The 18,393-nt window shown below is 35.9% G+C and overlaps 1 protein-coding gene across 1 annotated transcript in view; it reads right to left on the minus strand.

Moving 5' to 3' along the window:
• Nucleotides 1-18,393, minus strand: part of DPY19L2 (dpy-19 like 2) — a gene marked incomplete at its 5' end in the record, with an annotated part of 43,946 nt that overhangs the window by 20,505 nt on the left and 5,048 nt on the right. The window contains 8 exons of the mRNA XM_081102006.1: nt 2,743-2,829; nt 3,555-3,632; nt 7,059-7,158; nt 8,054-8,145; nt 9,888-9,945; nt 11,821-11,914; nt 13,413-13,533; nt 17,842-17,979. Of these exons, the coding sequence (XP_080958132.1) occupies nt 2,743-2,829; nt 3,555-3,632; nt 7,059-7,158; nt 8,054-8,145; nt 9,888-9,945; nt 11,821-11,914; nt 13,413-13,533; nt 17,842-17,979 (768 nt within the window). The remainder of the gene's footprint in view (nt 1-2,742; nt 2,830-3,554; nt 3,633-7,058; nt 7,159-8,053; nt 8,146-9,887; nt 9,946-11,820; nt 11,915-13,412; nt 13,534-17,841; nt 17,980-18,393) is intronic.

Genomic DNA, 18,393 nt, shown 5'->3' on the forward strand with positions numbered 1-18,393 from the left:
TCAATGAAATGCTTATGTCCCCCACCAAATGCATGTGCCGATACCCTAATCTCCAATGTGACATACTGGAATGAAACCAGTGGGAGATAATTAGATCTCTAATGGATAGAATTAGTACCCTTCTAAGGAGAGACATGAAGGAGATGATTTCTCTGCCCTCATGTGAGGATAGAGTGAAGGCATCTGATTACACATGAAGAAGAGAGCCCTCACCAAGAATCAAATCAGCTGCATCTTGGTCTCGGACTAGCCAGGCTCTGGAACTATGAGAAATAAGCCACCCAGCCTATGGTATCTGTGTTGTAGCAGCACCGCTAGCTTCACCTGTGCAGTGCCATACTGACACTTAATATTATACTCCTACCAGCTGAAGGACCCCCTTAAAAATTTCTTTTAGTGCAAATCTGGTCATGGAGTCTAATTTGCCCTCATTTTTGAGCCATATATTGCTAGGTATAGAACTGTACATTGTCAGTATTTTTTCCTGTAAATATTGTATAAATATGTTGCTTAACTGTCTTATTGTTTGCATTTTTTTTCTTGTGAAAAATCTGCTGACATCCTTACCCTTTGTTCTTCTATAGCTAACACGTCTTATTTCTTTGGCTATTATTAGTATTGTGTCTTTATCACAGATTTAAAGCAATTTCAGTATATATGCCTTACTACAGTTTTCTTGGATTTGGGATTTACTGAGATCCTTTATCTTTGAGTTAATAATTTTCATCAAATTAGAAAAAATTTGGCAGTTATTTCTTCAAATATTTTTCTATCTCTTCCCAACTCTACATATTTAGACATGTACTTTACTTTTCCTATATGAAATGCAAATGAGGGACTGGACTATCACCAATGTGCAATTTCTACTGAGTTAATGGACCTGGTACAATGTGTTGATGACTACTATCATAAAAAGGGAGGCTCTGGCCATTATGTGCCTCTGATAAAAGAACAATACTATGCTAAAGGGATAAAACTTTAACCTATCCAAGCTTTGGATTCAATTATTAACACATTATAAATACAGCAGACAGAGGAGGATGTAAAGCTAAGCCATGAGGATTCAAAAAGTAAAATCTAGACCATAGAATCCTCTACACGTTCAATGACCTAGGCTCTTACATTTCCTAGGAAAGAAAACAGGCGGATATATAGGAAACCTATAGATTAAAAACAGAGATGTGAATGAAATGAAAATATAAAGGAAGTCTAGGAATGATTACCATAATCAAATCATTATTGGGACAGGATGGTTGGAAAAAAATCTGATTTTTGACTTGATGGCAGTTTATTTGGCAAATAACAGTTCATTAATAAGTACTTTCAGTACTAGTTAGTACTGTCAGTACATGAAACACTTGTTTCATGCAGCTTTCTGTATTTCAAAATAAAATAGCTTTCTTAAAAAGAGGTAGATGGGCACATTACTACAAGTCTTTTGTCATGCTGAAAAAGCTTGACAAATTTTTGAAAATGAAAAGCCTGCATTTTTTGGGAGAAAGAGAATGGATTACTTACTGTGAAGAGAAAAAAACAAAAAAAACCAACGGTGCGGGAAGCAAAAACTGTTAAAACGTAAGGGCAATCCCAAAAGGCTCCATCAATACACCATACATGGAAAAGTGCCCTATTTTGGTATTACCGTGGCTGGTATCATTTTTGGTAATTGTGGAAAGAGAACATGCCAGGAACATTCCAGTGGAGAATATTATAGGTTCTGGCTTAGGAATAGCAGAAGTGTGACTATAAAGTAATAAAGCCGATTTACTGAACCACCGTTCCAAATACATATCCAAATGGGTGTCATTCAGTGAAAGTCAGTCACATGAGGAGACTACTTACCTATTCTAATTATGTTATCATTGCTCAAAACAGTTTGGAACTCCATTTTCTAAACTACCTCCCAAAGATAATTTAGGCATGGGTGCAAGAAAATAGGTCTTATTACTTTAATGTCACACCATATTTTGATCAAGATCTATATATTACCCAGCCCAATCACCCACCTTATTCACAAGACTTTGGTTGTTTCCAAAAATCAAATCCACCCTTGAAAGACGAAGTTTTGCCACCATTGAGGATATTCAAAAGAATGTGCCACAGTCTGTGAAGGCAATTCAGAGGAGTTCCAAAAATACCCTGAGCAATGGCAGTGTCACTGCAACACGTACTGAATCTACTGAAGTGACTCAGAAGGAAATAACGAATCTTGATCATAAATTAATGGTACGTTTTAAAAGTAAGTCTTGCCCGGCCTGTGTTGCTCAGTGGTTGAGTGTCGACCTATGAACCAGGAGGTCATGGTTCAGCTCCTGGTTAGGGCACATGCCTGGGTTGTGGGCTCGATCCCCAGTGGGGGGCAGGCAGGAGGCATCTGATAAATGATTCTCTCTCATTATTGATGTTTTTCTCTCTCTCTCTCTTCCTTCCTCTCTGAAATCAATAAATACTTTTTTAAATAAAATTTAAAAAGTCAGTCTTACTTGCTAATTGTTTTTTAAAAATACTTACTTTGGTATTTGCCTTACAATGGTAAATTTTGTACCATGTTCTTTTCCAAGGATGAGCTAGCTAGAGAATAAGTGCTATTTGGGAAAATTTTTTTCATGTGAGTAATAATCAGGAAAGGGCCCTCAATGTTCTCCTAAACCTATATGAGGTGCATTAAAACTCCTATTTCACAGGTTAAAAAACAAAACAAAAAAAAACCCAAAAAACTTCATGTGCTTAACAAATACTTACCCATGTCATTAACAAAGATGAAGAATAATAAGAAGATAAATACAATGAATTTCCAAACATCAACACGAAACAAAGGAGAACTGAAATCTGAAAAGTGAAGGAAAAAATGTCTCATCATTATTGGATCTATAGCACAATGCAAACTTTGTCTACAGGCATATAGCCATTCCAATACAAACATTTTATGCATACATAAGATTAATAAATAGGCCTTGGATGAATGATAATAGAATTTCAACACACCGATAGATTCTAAGTGGTTTCAACACTATGAATTCTATATAGAAAAATTTAATTTTTTTTCTCTGCTACTTGGTACAAAGAAAACTGCAAAAAAATTATTATTTCTATTGATTCAATAATGGAGTAATATAATAAATAAAACTTAGTTGTATTAATTTTTATCTTATTTTTGTTGCACTACCTGAGGATTTCTATTAATAAGGAAGCTTTATTTTATGTTCTTAGCTAGAAAATATTTATGTTATTAAAGGAGATGTGTTTAGAAACTAAGATAAAACCAAAAATGCAAAAACATAAAATTTACAGAGTGTCATATTCATGCACAGTGCTAGAAATTTCAGGTCTCAGGGAAAAGACAATTTCAAAAATAGTGACTAATAATAACTAAAACATAAAAATAAAAGTTTCAGAGATTAAAAACATCAACTCTGTAGTTGAAAGTATGTTGTAATATGGTATCTGTAATGTACATTTCCATTTTGATGTATTAAATAAAACTTGAAAGAAGTTTTATTTAATCCCTGAGATCTTATTTTAATATTTGACTTATAAGTACAAAAAAATGTTACCATGTTCATATAAATGATCTTCTTAAATTTGTTTGGCTCAATGTACCCCACAACATACATAGGAAATAATGAGGCTATCTGAAATAAAGATATAAAAAAAAGCAAAAGTGAAAAAATGTAGAAAACAAATACTTCACTATTCATAAGCAAAGTACAAGTAATAGTGGAATCATATTTCTAATATTCTAATAATGATAATGAAGTAATTTCAACTAACCTCCTCACTGGGAAGTAGAATAGCTAGGGAAAATACCTGAATGGAAGCCACAAATTACTAACAAGACCAAAAAAAAAAAAAAAGAAAGAAAGAAGCTAAGACCAAAGAAAAGATGGAAATCTGCAGTGCTGAGCATGACAATTTGGGGCACTTTTCTACCAGAGGCATCTGCCAGTTCCAACAGTAGCAGATGCCTGCCAGTTGACATGCAGGTGGGAGATTTCCAGACTCAGAAGTGAAAGCACACCAAGAATGAGATCATTGCTAAGTCCGCAGGCTTTGGCATGGGGCTTCAAAAAACTATACTAAAGAGCCAGAAATTGAGCCGTGCTCACAAAGACGAAAGCCTTTGACCTATATCGTTCTCTCATCACATGAGGGTGACTCAAGATTGTTAGTGTCTTTATTTGCCTGCTGGAAGCAGATCTAATCTTCTCTGGAAGATGTTAGTATCAACCTAGTCTCAAATGAACTATATCGCTGTTCATGTACAATGTCCAACACCACATCAAAACTAACTAGATACAGGAAGAGATAAGGCATTATTACAAACACAATGGAAACAGATCCTTAATCTACTTCAGGGGTCAGCAAACTTTTTATATAAAAAGCCAAATAGTAAATGTTATACTATGTGGGCCATATATAGTTTCTATTTTATACAGTAAATTACCACTTAACATGGTCAATAGGCTTCAGCGACTTTAAGCTAAAAGACATACATGAAAACAATTTTACCACAGGCTAATTGACATAAGTTCTCATGGGATCTCATCAATGTTATAACAATACAATATTAAATGAAACGATGGTTAAGGACCTGCTGTATTCTTTCTCGATTTTTATTGTTGTTGTTAATCCTCACCCGCAGGTATTTTTTCCATTGATTTTTAGAGAGAGTGGAAGGGAGGGGGACTGAGAGCGGGAGAAACATCGATGTGAGAGACACACATCGATTGGTTGCCTCCCGCATGTGCTCCGACCAGGGCCAGGGATCGAGCCTGCAACCGAAGTACCTGAAACCCTTTGGTGCATGGGCTGATGCTCTAACCACTGAGAAAACTGGCTAGGGTTCTATTTTATTTTTGAACAATACTTTAAAAATATAAAAACCACTCTTAGCTCACAAATCACTCAAAAACATGTCTGACATCGTCAGGCAATGACTTTATGTTTGACATGTGCAAGGAAATAACAGATAGGATTGAAAATTCCAGGAGAGTACATGAAAGTCATTTAAGAAACAAACAAATTGAAAATGTACAACTAGATACCACAATAACCAAAATTAAGAAGTCAAAGACAGGTTTAAAAGCAGGTTAAACAAGTGACAAACTGAAAAACAGGTCAGAAGAAAACATCTAGAAAAAAGCATAAAATGACAAAGGGGTGAATAATATATGCAAGAACATGAGCGATGTAGAGTATATGTTGTAAAAATCTAATATATTTTACTTTACATCTCAGAAAGGGATAAGGGAATTAAGTAAAAGCTATATTAAAAGAGATTTTACCTGGGAAGGTCCCAAAATTTATAGAAAAAAAATCAAGCACTGATTTATAAACTATTTCAAACCCCAACAAGAGATAAATTAGAATAAATAAACCTGACCACACTTAGGCATATCATAGTAAAAACTGCTCAAAGCCAAAGGCAAAGAGAAAACTCTTGAAAACAGTTGGAGACTGACTGACTTTAAGACTTACTACAAGGCTGCAGTAACTGAGACACACGGTATCAGAGAAAGAATAGACAACTGACCCGAGGAATAAAAGAGCGAGCTCAGGAACAGATGCTCACAATTATAGGCAACTGAGCTTTGACAGAGGAGCAAAGGTAACTCAATGGAGAAATGATAGCCTTTTTAACAAACAGTGCTGGGAGACTTGCACACCGGGCACAAAGAATAAATCCAGAACTAGACTTTACACATTTCATGGTCACATCTACTGATTCCCTCCTCTATGATATAATAAAAAAATTAACTCAGCCTGACTGGCGCATAGCTCAGTGGTTGAGCACAGACCTATGAACCAGGAGGTCACGGTTTGACTCCAGGTCAGGGCACATGCCCAGGTTGTGGGCTCGATCCCCAGTGGGGGGGCTTGCAGAAGGCAGCCAATGATTCTCTCTCATCATGTTTCTATTTCTCTCTCCCTTCCTGTCTGAAATCAATAAAATATATATTATTTATATAATATATATATTAATATATATAGTAATAGACAAACATGGTAATTAACCATAACTTCGCTACCCTTCCCATCGGCTAATCAGGGCGATATGCAAATTAACTGCCAACTAAGATGTCGGTTAATCGCCAACAAAGATGGCGGCTAATTTGCATACTGCAGGCAGATCCCGCTGCACCGCCCAAGGCGAGATCCTGGCCTGCCGTGTCTTGGATGGGGTGGGAGGGTTGGGCGGGGCTAGCAGCAGTGTGATCAGAGCTGCTGTCCGCCCCAGCGCGGGGTCCGGGCATGCTGTGTCTTGGGCGGGGTGGGCGGCAGCAGATCTGAGCGGCCGCTTGCCCCAGCGCAGGATCCAGGCCTGCGGTTTCTTGGGCAGGGTGGGCGGTGCGCAGGGTGAGCGGCAGCGTGATCCATGAGAGGGCACAGGTTGGGCTGAGGGACCCCCCTTCCCTGCCAGTGCACAAATTTTTGTGCACGGGCCTTCTAGTATGTATGTGTATGTGTGTGTATATATGTGTGTGTGTGTGTGTGTGTATATAATTTTTTTTTTAAACTCAGATCAGCTTCTTGGCATTAAGTATTGAGTTGTTTGGGGAAATAGGATATGGTCTCAATTCGCTCAAGAAATATTATGATGAAAGTTGAGAAATTGTGTCCAGTGAGACTCTGTCCTTCAGACGGAACGGCTGATGTTTAAGCTGGAGTAGAAGCAGAAGCCCCACCATGAGGAATAGGATTGGCCCTTACCATGTTGTGTAGCTTGGCACCCAAAGTAATTCCGAAGGCAAAGAAAGTCTACGGTAGATTTGTTTATAGAGCTCACTTCCCATGCCAACAAGAAAAGCGTGAATTCAAATAATCGGAAAAATACTTTTGCATGTTGGCCGTGAGTATCTGCCTAACTAAGCAGTACACTAATAGACTGTAGACTCTATGATTTGTTATTTTTCAAAAGCACACATATATCTGAACTTCATAATTACTCCATTTTTTTGAAAATCTACTAGGGCACAAATATAATCGCATTGTAACACTTGTATAGAAACAACCAAGTACATTTGCATTCAACTTAAATTGGTCTAAAATCATCTTACCTGCGTAAAAAGTATAAACTGTGCAAACTGCCAGGGAAGCATGAAAGCAACATTGGAGAGGCAAAGCGCAATATAATACCTCCCGCTGCTGTGCGAGAGCCTGAGGAGAGAACTGACACCGATGAGTTTGCCCCTAAAAGTAGCCCATCACTAAGCACATCAACTAACGGCAAAGTGGCCACATCTGATGACTCCCGCCTCTTTGCTAGAAGACAAGATGTAGTTAACTTTAAAAGCTCATTAAAAAGAACTTCAATGCTACTTGGATTATAAAAATGTTTAGCATAAAACAATCTGAATCAGAGCTTTAAAAGGAAATATCAGACCTTGTTTTATCTGTAAATACCATTCAGTGAGAGGGCTCACTGGGAAACCTATTTCTAGGATAAAGTTATTAATGGGATTCTACTGTTTATGTTTCTGTTGTTGCTGTTTCTCAGACCTCTTAAGGTCTGAAATGCTTATAAAATTAATTCCAGCAAAAATAAATGTGTCCAAGAAAAGCACCTGAGATGAAACTGATGGAACTGCTAGAAATATCAGGGGTTAAGAAATTTTCACAAGTATCTAAATATATATGCTCCTTATGTATCTAACCTAGCATTTCCCAAGTTCAACCTTACATGGGACACTCCTTTCTCAGAATATACATTCATGTTCCCTCAAAACCACAGGAGGGAAAATGATGAGTCAGATTACATAAGCTTGGAGGGGGGAGAAAATAATAGTTTCCTTAAAACCTTGGAATCTTTAGCAAATACACATAAAAACTTACGCTCTGATTTATTAAAACATCATGTAGTTATCTAAAACTTAATATTTTAGATTATTTTAATTGGCTATTCAACTTATTTTAAAAGTGACTAAAAAAAACAGCACCTACATTTGAATAACTTTTCTTTCTTTTTCCTTTTTGAATAACTTAATAGGTTGATGCATATTTTAAGAAACATACCTTATAATATACTTAGATTTGTTTCATAAATAAAAATTACCTGAGGATCAAAGTTAAAATGCACATCTGAAGCACAAGAAATGGATATGAGAAACTTTCCCGCAGAGGTGGAGTCCACATCACACGAGTAGCCTGAAATCAGTAAAATGCTTACTCACTTTCCATTCCATTGCAATAAACATTATTAATCTCAAAATCATGGCTGGGGCCTGGCTGGCGTGGTTCAGTGGTTGAGCGTCAACTTATGAACCAGCTCACGGTTCAATTCCAGGTCAGGGCACATGCCTGGGTTGTGGGCTCGATCCCTAACAGGGGGTGTGCAGGAGGCAGCCAATCAACGATTCTCTCTCATCATTGATGTTTCTTTCTCTCTCTTCTTCTCCCTTCCTCTCTGATATCAATAAAAAAATATATTTTTAAAAAAATCATGGCTGGGCTGGTTTTAGTGCTTTAATACCACGCTCATTCACTTCTGAAAACGCCCGGTATAGTTTCTCAGTCTTTGGAGCTCTCTGAACGACACCACCATGAGGTAGAGGGCCATTCACTAGCAAGTGCAGAAACGGGAAAGCTCTGTAAGGCCCTGTGTAGGAAACGCAAAGGATAAACAGGATAGTAGGTACAGGAGCAGTAGAGTCTAGGATAGAAAAACAGACCCACACCCCAGCGCTGCAGTGACGACCCTGGCATCCCAAGGCTTGGAGACGTATACACACCCAGGAAAATGCCTGAATAGATGTTAACTAGGGAACTCACAAACACCACGGGATCATCTCTTTACACAAACATACTTGGTGAATAACAAGGCATTTGTTTGCTTTATGTTACTATATTTAATACATTTATCTATAACTTTATTATTCCCTTGTCTAAAAGATTTTCTTTAATTAACCTCTACCTTTCTCAATGGTGATGAATAAAGGTCATACCATGTATAAGCTGTGCCATAACATATTTTATATTTTGCTTCCAAAAACTAGACATCAGATTCTCTCACTTTTCACTGCCACATCCTCAGCACCTAACAGAGAGTCTGGCACATTACACACACTATATTTTGTTGAATGAATGTATCCTATCCTATATAAGAAAGGCCTAATATGCAAATTGACCAAACAGTGGAACGACAAGTCACTATGATGCAACTGACCACCAGGGGACAGACACTCAATGCAGGAGCTGCCCCCAGGCCAGCCAAGGCAGGTGCCAGCGGGGGGGGGGGGGGGGTTGATCGCCCCACAGATAGGCCCTGATCACCAGCCAGGCCTAGGAAGCCTACCAGTGCATGAATTTCGTGCACTGGGCCTCTAGTTCTAAATAACTTCCTACAAACTCTTTTAAGGTGGCATGCACTGTTGGACTGAACTGGTTGCACTCTATTCTGATTCAGCATTTTGTGTTACTGAAATGGCAGCATCATGCAATAGAAGAAATGAGGCTTTAGAGTCAGACAGATATGAATGGGAAACCCAGCTTCCTCATGTAGTGAATGTGAAATCTTGGGTACGGATCTTAACCTCTGTAAATTTCTATTTCAAATCTTCTGTGAGGATAACAGCCATCTTCCCAAAAAGGTTTGTCAGGAATAAATGCGATACAAAGTGGCTAAATACAACAAGTACAGTATTTCCTTTTTTTGTGAAATATATGTGTATGAGTGCATACACTAAAAACCAGGCAAGACATTTCATGTCACAAATTCTAATTATGTAAAAATGTGGGTCAACAGGATTAAATATCATTTACAACACAAGGCTCTTTAAAGTACTGGAAGTTGTAAGTAATATGCAATTATATATTGTTTTGATGGATATAATTCTTTGTTCCTATACAATCCCTTCTATTTCTTAAAAATTATTTTCTAGAAAACAAACCTCTCCATGGTTGAAAAAGTAGCATAATACTGTAATTAGACCTCCAAAGTGAGTCCCACTGTAAGAAAAGTATACAATCATAATTCATGCAAAATATAGTGATACACAAGATTATCTTAGAATTTAAAATCATATTTAAAATGTCATAGTATTAAGCCATATAAAATATGAGATAATAGTAAACATTTTAAAAGTACGTTGTTGATGCTTTAATGTTGAATGTACAAACATATAAAGAGTACATATAAAATAATCTGAATTTTATATTTACTTTCTAAATAAAATTTATAAGATGTGAACATAAGATAACATTTAACAAACAGGCCACGCTTCAGAGTCTCGATTGCATTCTTTGAATATTCAGAATGGAGGCAGATTTTTGTCTTTTGACTAAGGGAGGAAAACAAGAGTCTAACAGTTTCATTAGCAGTATCCTGAAACTGTCTAAATTCCTGCAAATATTCTTGAGTCCCAATGCAAACAACAATGGAGATACAAAAATCGGATCGAGGGCAACCATCAAAGGCCGAGAACCATTTCTTCAAGTGGCCTTCTGTTTGTACGTGTTTCATCACTTACACAGCCCACACTTGGGAGACAGTAAGTATTGGCTGAATGACTGAAAAAGGAATAAATAGTTTTTTAAAAAAACACCAGAGGAAAGCAGATGGGAAGTGATTGCCATTAGCAAGTTTTCACTAAAGGAAATTCAAAGGGTGCACTTTGAAAAGTAAGAAATTGAGAGAAGGAATGTCTGGGAAGAACAATACTGTATATAGGAACTAGGAACATGTGGGTAAAACTAAGATTTGACATAAACAACAGAGTAAAACACACACACACATAAATCCTGTGGAGGGGCAATAGGAGCTCTAAACTGTGGTAATGACAAGATGCCAGGGGCTGTTTTGAAGCAAAGTGTTACAAAATTCCCTGTTCTGATGAGGAGGACAGGGAAGACATTACCTGTAGAGGTGATGAAGTTAGACATGCATGTTAACATGCTAGCCTGAGCCACCAAAACAACAGAAATGGAGCAGCTGCTTTCCACGTTGGTGCCGGTGGGAGAGGGTGGCCACAGTAAGAAATACAAAATATCCCCACAAATTCCTACTTCTCGTGTTTCTCATATGCCATTCAATATCTCCAGTATTAGTGAACGTCTATAGTCAACATCTGCTGTATCTACATGACCTTCCTAAAGACAGAAGCTTCCTTTGACATTCCAGAACTATGTAACTAATTTAGAGAAGATGATAACTCTTCGATTGCTCAGCAATAAAAAATATAAATTTTAAAAAGTCTTAGTCTTGTGTAACATTTTCCCTGTTTAATGAAGCACAAGACATACAAACTACTTTCTAAAATAAAATATCTTTAAGCCCGACACCATAATCTTAAGTAATCCTTTCCCCCCTCAAAAAACTGTGATGTGCTTAAGTCTATTTTTCCTATATGGCATACATATAGGAAAGTACATGAAATTTATGGGGTAATTATACAGTGAACATCCCTGCTATCACCTGTCATTGAGACAGAGAACCGATTGCATCCGAGTCCCCACTCGTCACCCCTTGAGACAGCCACTATCCTGACTTCTGCGATGATCAATATAGCCACTTCTACGTACATATCACACTATCATTTACTTTCATCTGCTTTTAAGTTTCATACAAATGGAAGTATGCAGGATTTCATTTGTGCCTGCCTTCATTCATTCAATAATATTTGTCCATGTTGGTATGTGTAGCCACAGCTCGCATTCTTTCTCACTTTTGTACAGTATTCCACTATATTAATAAGCTGAAAAAAATAAATCTACAAATGTTCCTACTAATAAATTGATCTCATTAATTATCCTTTTCCTATAATCAACAAATGTCAGCCAGGCCTTATGAGCCCACTACAAGATCTTACAATACAGCAGTCTTACCTCAGACACGCACCATATATGAAGAACATCGACATCATTACTCCATTTAAAATAAAAATCACACCAACATAAAAGCAAGCAGGGTCTCCCACTCCTTTAAAAAGACACAGATTATTTAGTATTTAATAAATAAATGACTATCAAGTAACTGGACATAATGACTGAGGTGCTTTGTAATCAAGAACTCATGAATTTGCTGAAAGCATTTGCTTTACAGATTGTTGCTCTATTTAATAGTTCATCAGTACTTTCCCCAATTAATTATTATTATACTGTAATAATTAATTGGTGCTTCATTCTATTTAGGAAATAAATACTGCTACTGTTCGGTATCTGGAACTGTCTGTAGAGTCACTTGATGAATTACAAGAGAAAATCCATTGTGTTACTATCTTTTGCTTGGTTCTAGGATGAGTAAGATACGGGCCCTGACCTCAAGGAACAGCTTTAGACTATATGAGATAACCTAGCTATTTGATCCATCATTATGTATATAGCCAGAACCTTAAGCATTAACATATAATGAATCCCATGCATAAGACTAGATAGATAGACATGTATAAAATACGTTAACACACAGTGGACTAGGTGCTTTACAATCTTCATGTCATAATCCTTAGAATAAATCTATGAGATTAGTTGTTATGAAAATAATTTTTAATGATTGAGAAAACAGAACATAGAAAATTTAAATAGCCTTGCCAGCATGGCTCAGTGGTTGAGCAGCGACCTTTGAACCAGGAGGTCATGGTTTGATTCCTTGCCAGAGCACATGCCCAGGTTGCAGGCTCTATCCCTGATGTGGGGTGTGCAGGAGGCAGCCGATCAATGATTCTCTCCCATCACTGATTTTCTATTTCTCTCTCCCTCTGAAATCAATAAAAATATTCTGAGAGTTGAATGTTATTGCAAACAAATCTATTAAAATATATTTATAAAATATACTAAGCAGTCATGTCGTGGAGAACATGCAGAAATAAAGAGAAAAACAACTATGTAAATGCTATGCAAGTCGATACATGTGACTTCGAATATCAGTTCAAGGGACAGCATCACAGTAGACTATAAAGTGAGAAACCGCACACGTCTTAAATAGTAGTAACCATTACAGATCCCGGAAAACTGTGACCTGTTCCAAAAGCGGTTCTTTGACTAAGATACCAATGTAGAAGGTGCATATGAAGAGTGGGAAATATTTCTAAATCAATCTGCTATTGTATATCTGATTTTATGTTTCCATAACTAAATTTTTATATTAATTATCACGGGTAGATATTTCACTGTTTAACCTACATCCCCACATTTAGGTATTCAAGCTACCCTAAAACTTTTTTGTATCTTATTCTGAAATGGAATGAATGACAATGCCAGGACTGCCTTGCACTGAGGTATATTAATATTCTAATTCTAAACACTCATATTAGTAAGTACATACCCTTCTCAGAAAATTACTTTAAAGAGGAATCAGTTATAGTCTTTTAAGAAAATCAATCACTAGTTTACAATAATTCTTAAAGTAAGTCCTAATAGTATAAGATGTTTATGCAAACATTAGCAACAACATAGCAGCATTTTAGGAAGAATAAACATGCCTTCACAGCTTTGAACTTCACTTAGAGGTTGGACTCTTGTGACATTCCAGCAGGTCTTAGTTTCTATCCCAAATACATTTGTTATTCCCACAAACGTGCGATACCAGAAGGCCAGAATCACCTACAACAGATGAAAACAAAGGAGTGAAGGAAAATACATTATCTTCATAACTTTTTCAAAATATCACTTCATGATGGTTGCCTTTGACATTATAAACTTTGACAAATTTATTTCAATCATTTCACTTGGGAAACAGTCATTTTGAAATTATACACACGCATTATAAACTACAGTTGTATATTACAGAATAATGAACATCTGTAAAAATTTTTGATGTAATCAACATGCCTGTAATATACTCTTATAATCAACTATAATAGCTGTAAAATCAAGTATAACATTCTATATTAAAACATGATGATTAATAGTCATATAAATCTTTGTATTTTGCTCTTTCATAACATGTTATTGAGGCCCTTGAATTTATTTAATTCATAGTCTAAAAAATATTTAACCAACTGCATATGGAATAATAGCTCCTGTGCCCATTAAAACTCTAACCAAGCAGATTTAACCAATTCTTCTCAATCTGCAATCCACTTTAAAAAGTGTAATAAAGACAAATGAATATAACAAAATATTGCAAACAAAATAGTCATACCTGGTAGATTTAAAAAAATTATTTTATCTAGTTGGGGAAAATAATGCAAGATGATTTTTGAAAATAAAAAAGAAAATAAAGAGTTCAAAGTAAAAGTAAAAATTGCCTAGAGCCAAGTACTTTAAAAGGTTAGTGATCATCCCTCTAGTCCAGGGGTCCTCAAACTTTTTAAACAGGGGGCCAGTTCACTGTCCCTCAGACCATTGGAGGGCCGGACTATAGTTTAAAAATAAACTATGAACAAATTCCTATGCATACTGCACATACATTATTTTGAAGTAAAAAAACAAAACGGAAACAAATACATTATTTGTATTTGCATGTGGCCTGCGGGCCGTAGTTTGAGGACCCCTGCAGTCTAGTCTCTCCCCAGGCATATAAAAACACAGTTTTTTTCAATATTATATTACTCTTACTAATGAATATTATATATAGTTCAGAGAGGAAGGGAGAGAAAGATAGAAACATCAATGATGAGAGAGAATCATTGATTGGCAGCCTCCTGCACACCCCCTACTGGGGACAGAGCCCACAATCTGGGCATGTACCCATGCCCAGAATTGAACCCGGGACCCTTCAGTCCACAGGCCAATGCTCTATCCACTGAGCCAAACTGGCTTGGGCTGAATATTATATATTATTATTCCTACTAAAAAAACTTCATAAACATCTTTCCATGTCCAAAAAGCATAGATTTACTATTTCATAACTTAATTTTATAAAACTGACATTCTGTTAAAATGTATAATTTTTGTTTTTGTGCATTTATCATGTAGGTAAATGAATGTGCTAAGAATTATACTCCTAGAATTATACTCCTTTCTGGGATGTAGCTTGATATAGTAGAAAACCATGGCTTTGAAATCAAAACTTAACTCAAGTTTTCACTTTACAAGTTATGGTTTCCATGGCCTGAAGCAATCCTTCAGCCTCTGAAATGCAGCTGTCTCATCTCTAAAATGCTCAGATGCCAAGGTTTCAATTTAAAATCACTCATCACATTAAAGTCTCAAACTTAATGGAAAAAAATCAAGATTCCAACAATGAGATGACAAAAATATTAGAATTATTGCTCCAATGAGCTATTATGAACACGTTTAAAACAAATGGAAACACAGAAAGTCTTAGGAAAAAATGAAGTCTTAGAAAAACAAAACAAAACAGAATACATAAGGAAAAAAATAAATAAAAAATACAATAACCAAAATAAAAACTCAATGGATGGGCTTAACAACAGAATGAAGGAAACTGAGGGAAATAATCACTGAATTGGCAAATAGAACACTAGAAATTACTCAATTTGAGCAACTGAGACTGAAAAAAAAATCGTAACAAATCCCTAGGGACCTGTGGGACTACAGCAAAGGAGCTAATGCTTGTGTCAATGGAAAGAAGAGGAAACCAAACTTGAGCAAACTAAAAATAGGATAAAACCAAAGAAATCCACACCAAATGTATCACACTTTTTAAAATTTTTAAACATCATACTTTTGAACACTTGTGAAAACTAAAAAAGATAAAATAGTGAAAGCAACATGGAAGAGAAAAAAAAAATCTTACCTTAAAAAAGAAAAACAATGCAACAAGTAGATTTCTATCAGAAACCATGGAGGGCCAGAATAAAGTGGCACATTTGTCAAATGCTGAAAGAAAAGCTGTCAATACAGAATCCTATATCCAGCAAAAATAGCCTTCAAGAATTAAAGGTAACTCGACATGAAAAATTAAGAAAAGCTAAGAAAATATGTTGTCATAGATCTATCCTAAAAGAATGAGTGAAGAAAATTCTCTGAACAGAAATGAAATTATCAGGAAGAAACAATTTTTTAAAATAGATAAAATACTTCTCTTCTCCTTTTGAGTTCTAAAAAATAAGTATGATGGCTAAAAAGCAAACATCTGATGTAGTTTTAAACGTAGAGAAAATATTTAAGATGATTATGTTATAAAGGGATAGGTGTAAAGAGATATAAAGAAAGGTAAGGTTTAATTAGAGCTAGTAACATGATAATAGCAGAAGACTAATAAGTCATGTATAAAATGTAATAGCTACAACCACTAGAAATTTATATAAAGAATATTAAAACACTATAGTTAAATTAAAATAGAATACTAAAAAATGTACTAATAGCTCACAGGAAGGCAGAAAAAGAAAACAGGAAAATGAAAAACCAGAACAAAGAGAAAACAAAAAATTACAGACTTAAGCCCAAACATATTAATTACATTAAAAGTGGTAAAATACACCAATCAAAAGATAGAGATTGACAGATGCTAGATGATATTTAAAATCAGCTGTAAATTCTATACAAAAGCAACAGAAAATGAAAAAATAAAATTTAAAAATATTACCATTTACAACAGTGAAAATAGTTTTTATAGAAGACTGTATGGGAAAAATACAAAATACCGCTGAGACAAAAATGATTGGAGATCTACTCCATACCATCATCATGGATTGAAGGGTTTAATATTAAGATGTCGACTCTTTCCAATATATGTATAAATCCAATGCAATCCCAATCAAAATCTCAATAAGATTTTTGGAGAAACTGATAAACTGACTCTAACATTTACATAGAAACACAATTCTGACACAAAAATAACAAAGTTGGAGAACTACCTTGTTTTAAGATTTACCATAAAGTTACAACCATCAAAGCAGTGTGGTATTGGCATAAATGTGGACATACAGAACAACAGAATAGTAGGGAATCCAGAAACAGATCCATACGTAATATAGTCAATCAATTCTTAACAAATGTGCCAAGGCAATTCAATGGAAAAGGACAGTTACCACAAAGACGCACATGGGAACTTTTTGGTATTATTTTCAATGTTTTATAACTCAATGGCGGTTTGGTTATACAGTTTTATACATCTGTCAAATGTATAACTAAAAGAATGTGTACTCAAAAGGGTGTGTTCTATTGCATGTAAGTTACACCTCAACAGAGCTGATTAAGTGAAGAGAAAGTAGCCAGAAAGAGGGAAGATATGTCATCATGTATTACTAAGGATTCCACTATAAAATATATAAATTATGCCCACAAATAAGAAAACAGCCATCAAATAGGTGACAAATATTTACACAGGTAACTGACAGAAGAAGTTCAAATGTCTATTAAACATGAAAATATTCTCAACTCCACAAACAATAAGGGAAGTACAGATTAAAACAAATCCAGGAGAGGATCTGATACTCTATTCAACTATAAGGACACACACAATCAATAAACTTTAAAGGTCCCCTCCTTTATAAAACATCGTGTTCACTTACTATTTTTTGTTGGGGGCCAGATGTAAGCTGGCAAGGTCCTTGCACCTGCAGGGGCTAGCAAGGCTGGGACCCTTACCCACACAGTTTTCCCAGACTTGTGTGGATGGCGATTATCAGTAGAATGGGAGTAACATTTGTAGAATGAGAACAGCCTTTCATAGCTTGCCCAGAAGTCTGTAACTATTTACTGAGATATGCTGTACTGAGAACTTGTCCTTCTGCTGTGTCTCTCCCTTAGAGATTAAGAGGAACAAAGAACACATTCCTCTCGACAGACCTCCGATTCAGTGTGTTGTGTATAAATAGGATTGTGTAGCTAATAAGCTCGCTTCAGTTCATCGAGAGAACTGGGGTCCTCCCGACCCCGCTTTCCTGTCTTTCTTTCTTTTCTCAATTCCCACCTCCCTGCCTCGGCCCGGCTCAACCCTGTCAGGCTGGCCCTGACAATTTTTAACTAATAAAAAAGAATCACTCAAATTTCACTCACCTCTGGATAAAGATGGAAGCGTTTCACTGTGTTGATTACAAGGGGATACTCAGTGAGCCTGTCATTCATAATTGTCCACAGTCCTTCCAAAAACGAAGGTGCTTGAATAATGGTCTTGAAGTAGGAATAATAAAGTCCCTTAAAAAGGCACAAATTGTCAATGTAAGTAAAGTGTGAACATATTTATTTTTATAACTCCTTTCAGAACAGTTTTTCTGTAGGAAAAGGTTAATAAGAAGGCCTCCTAGTTCCTCCTTGCTACTACTGCCTTCTTAGGCTCAAAAGGCATACTTTTTAGGTTATCAATGTGCTATTCTTTCATAAGTTCTGTAGGTTTCAATGGATGTAGAGAAAATATTTAAGATGATTATGTTATAAAGGGGTTAGGGTAATGAGATATAAAGGTAAGGTTTCTATACCTCATTAGAGCTAATAAAATGATAATAGCAGAAGACTGTAATAAGCCATGTATTACATTTTACAGATTATATATCAAAACAACCAAAAAATATTAGAGGTTTTAAAGTTCCCTCTTAAAAGTGATTATCTTGA

The sequence above is a fragment of the Myotis nattereri genome (genome assembly GCF_964212035.1).
Source record: "Myotis nattereri genome assembly, chromosome: 11".
In the NCBI taxonomy this organism is placed as follows: domain Eukaryota; kingdom Metazoa; phylum Chordata; class Mammalia; order Chiroptera; family Vespertilionidae; genus Myotis; species Myotis nattereri.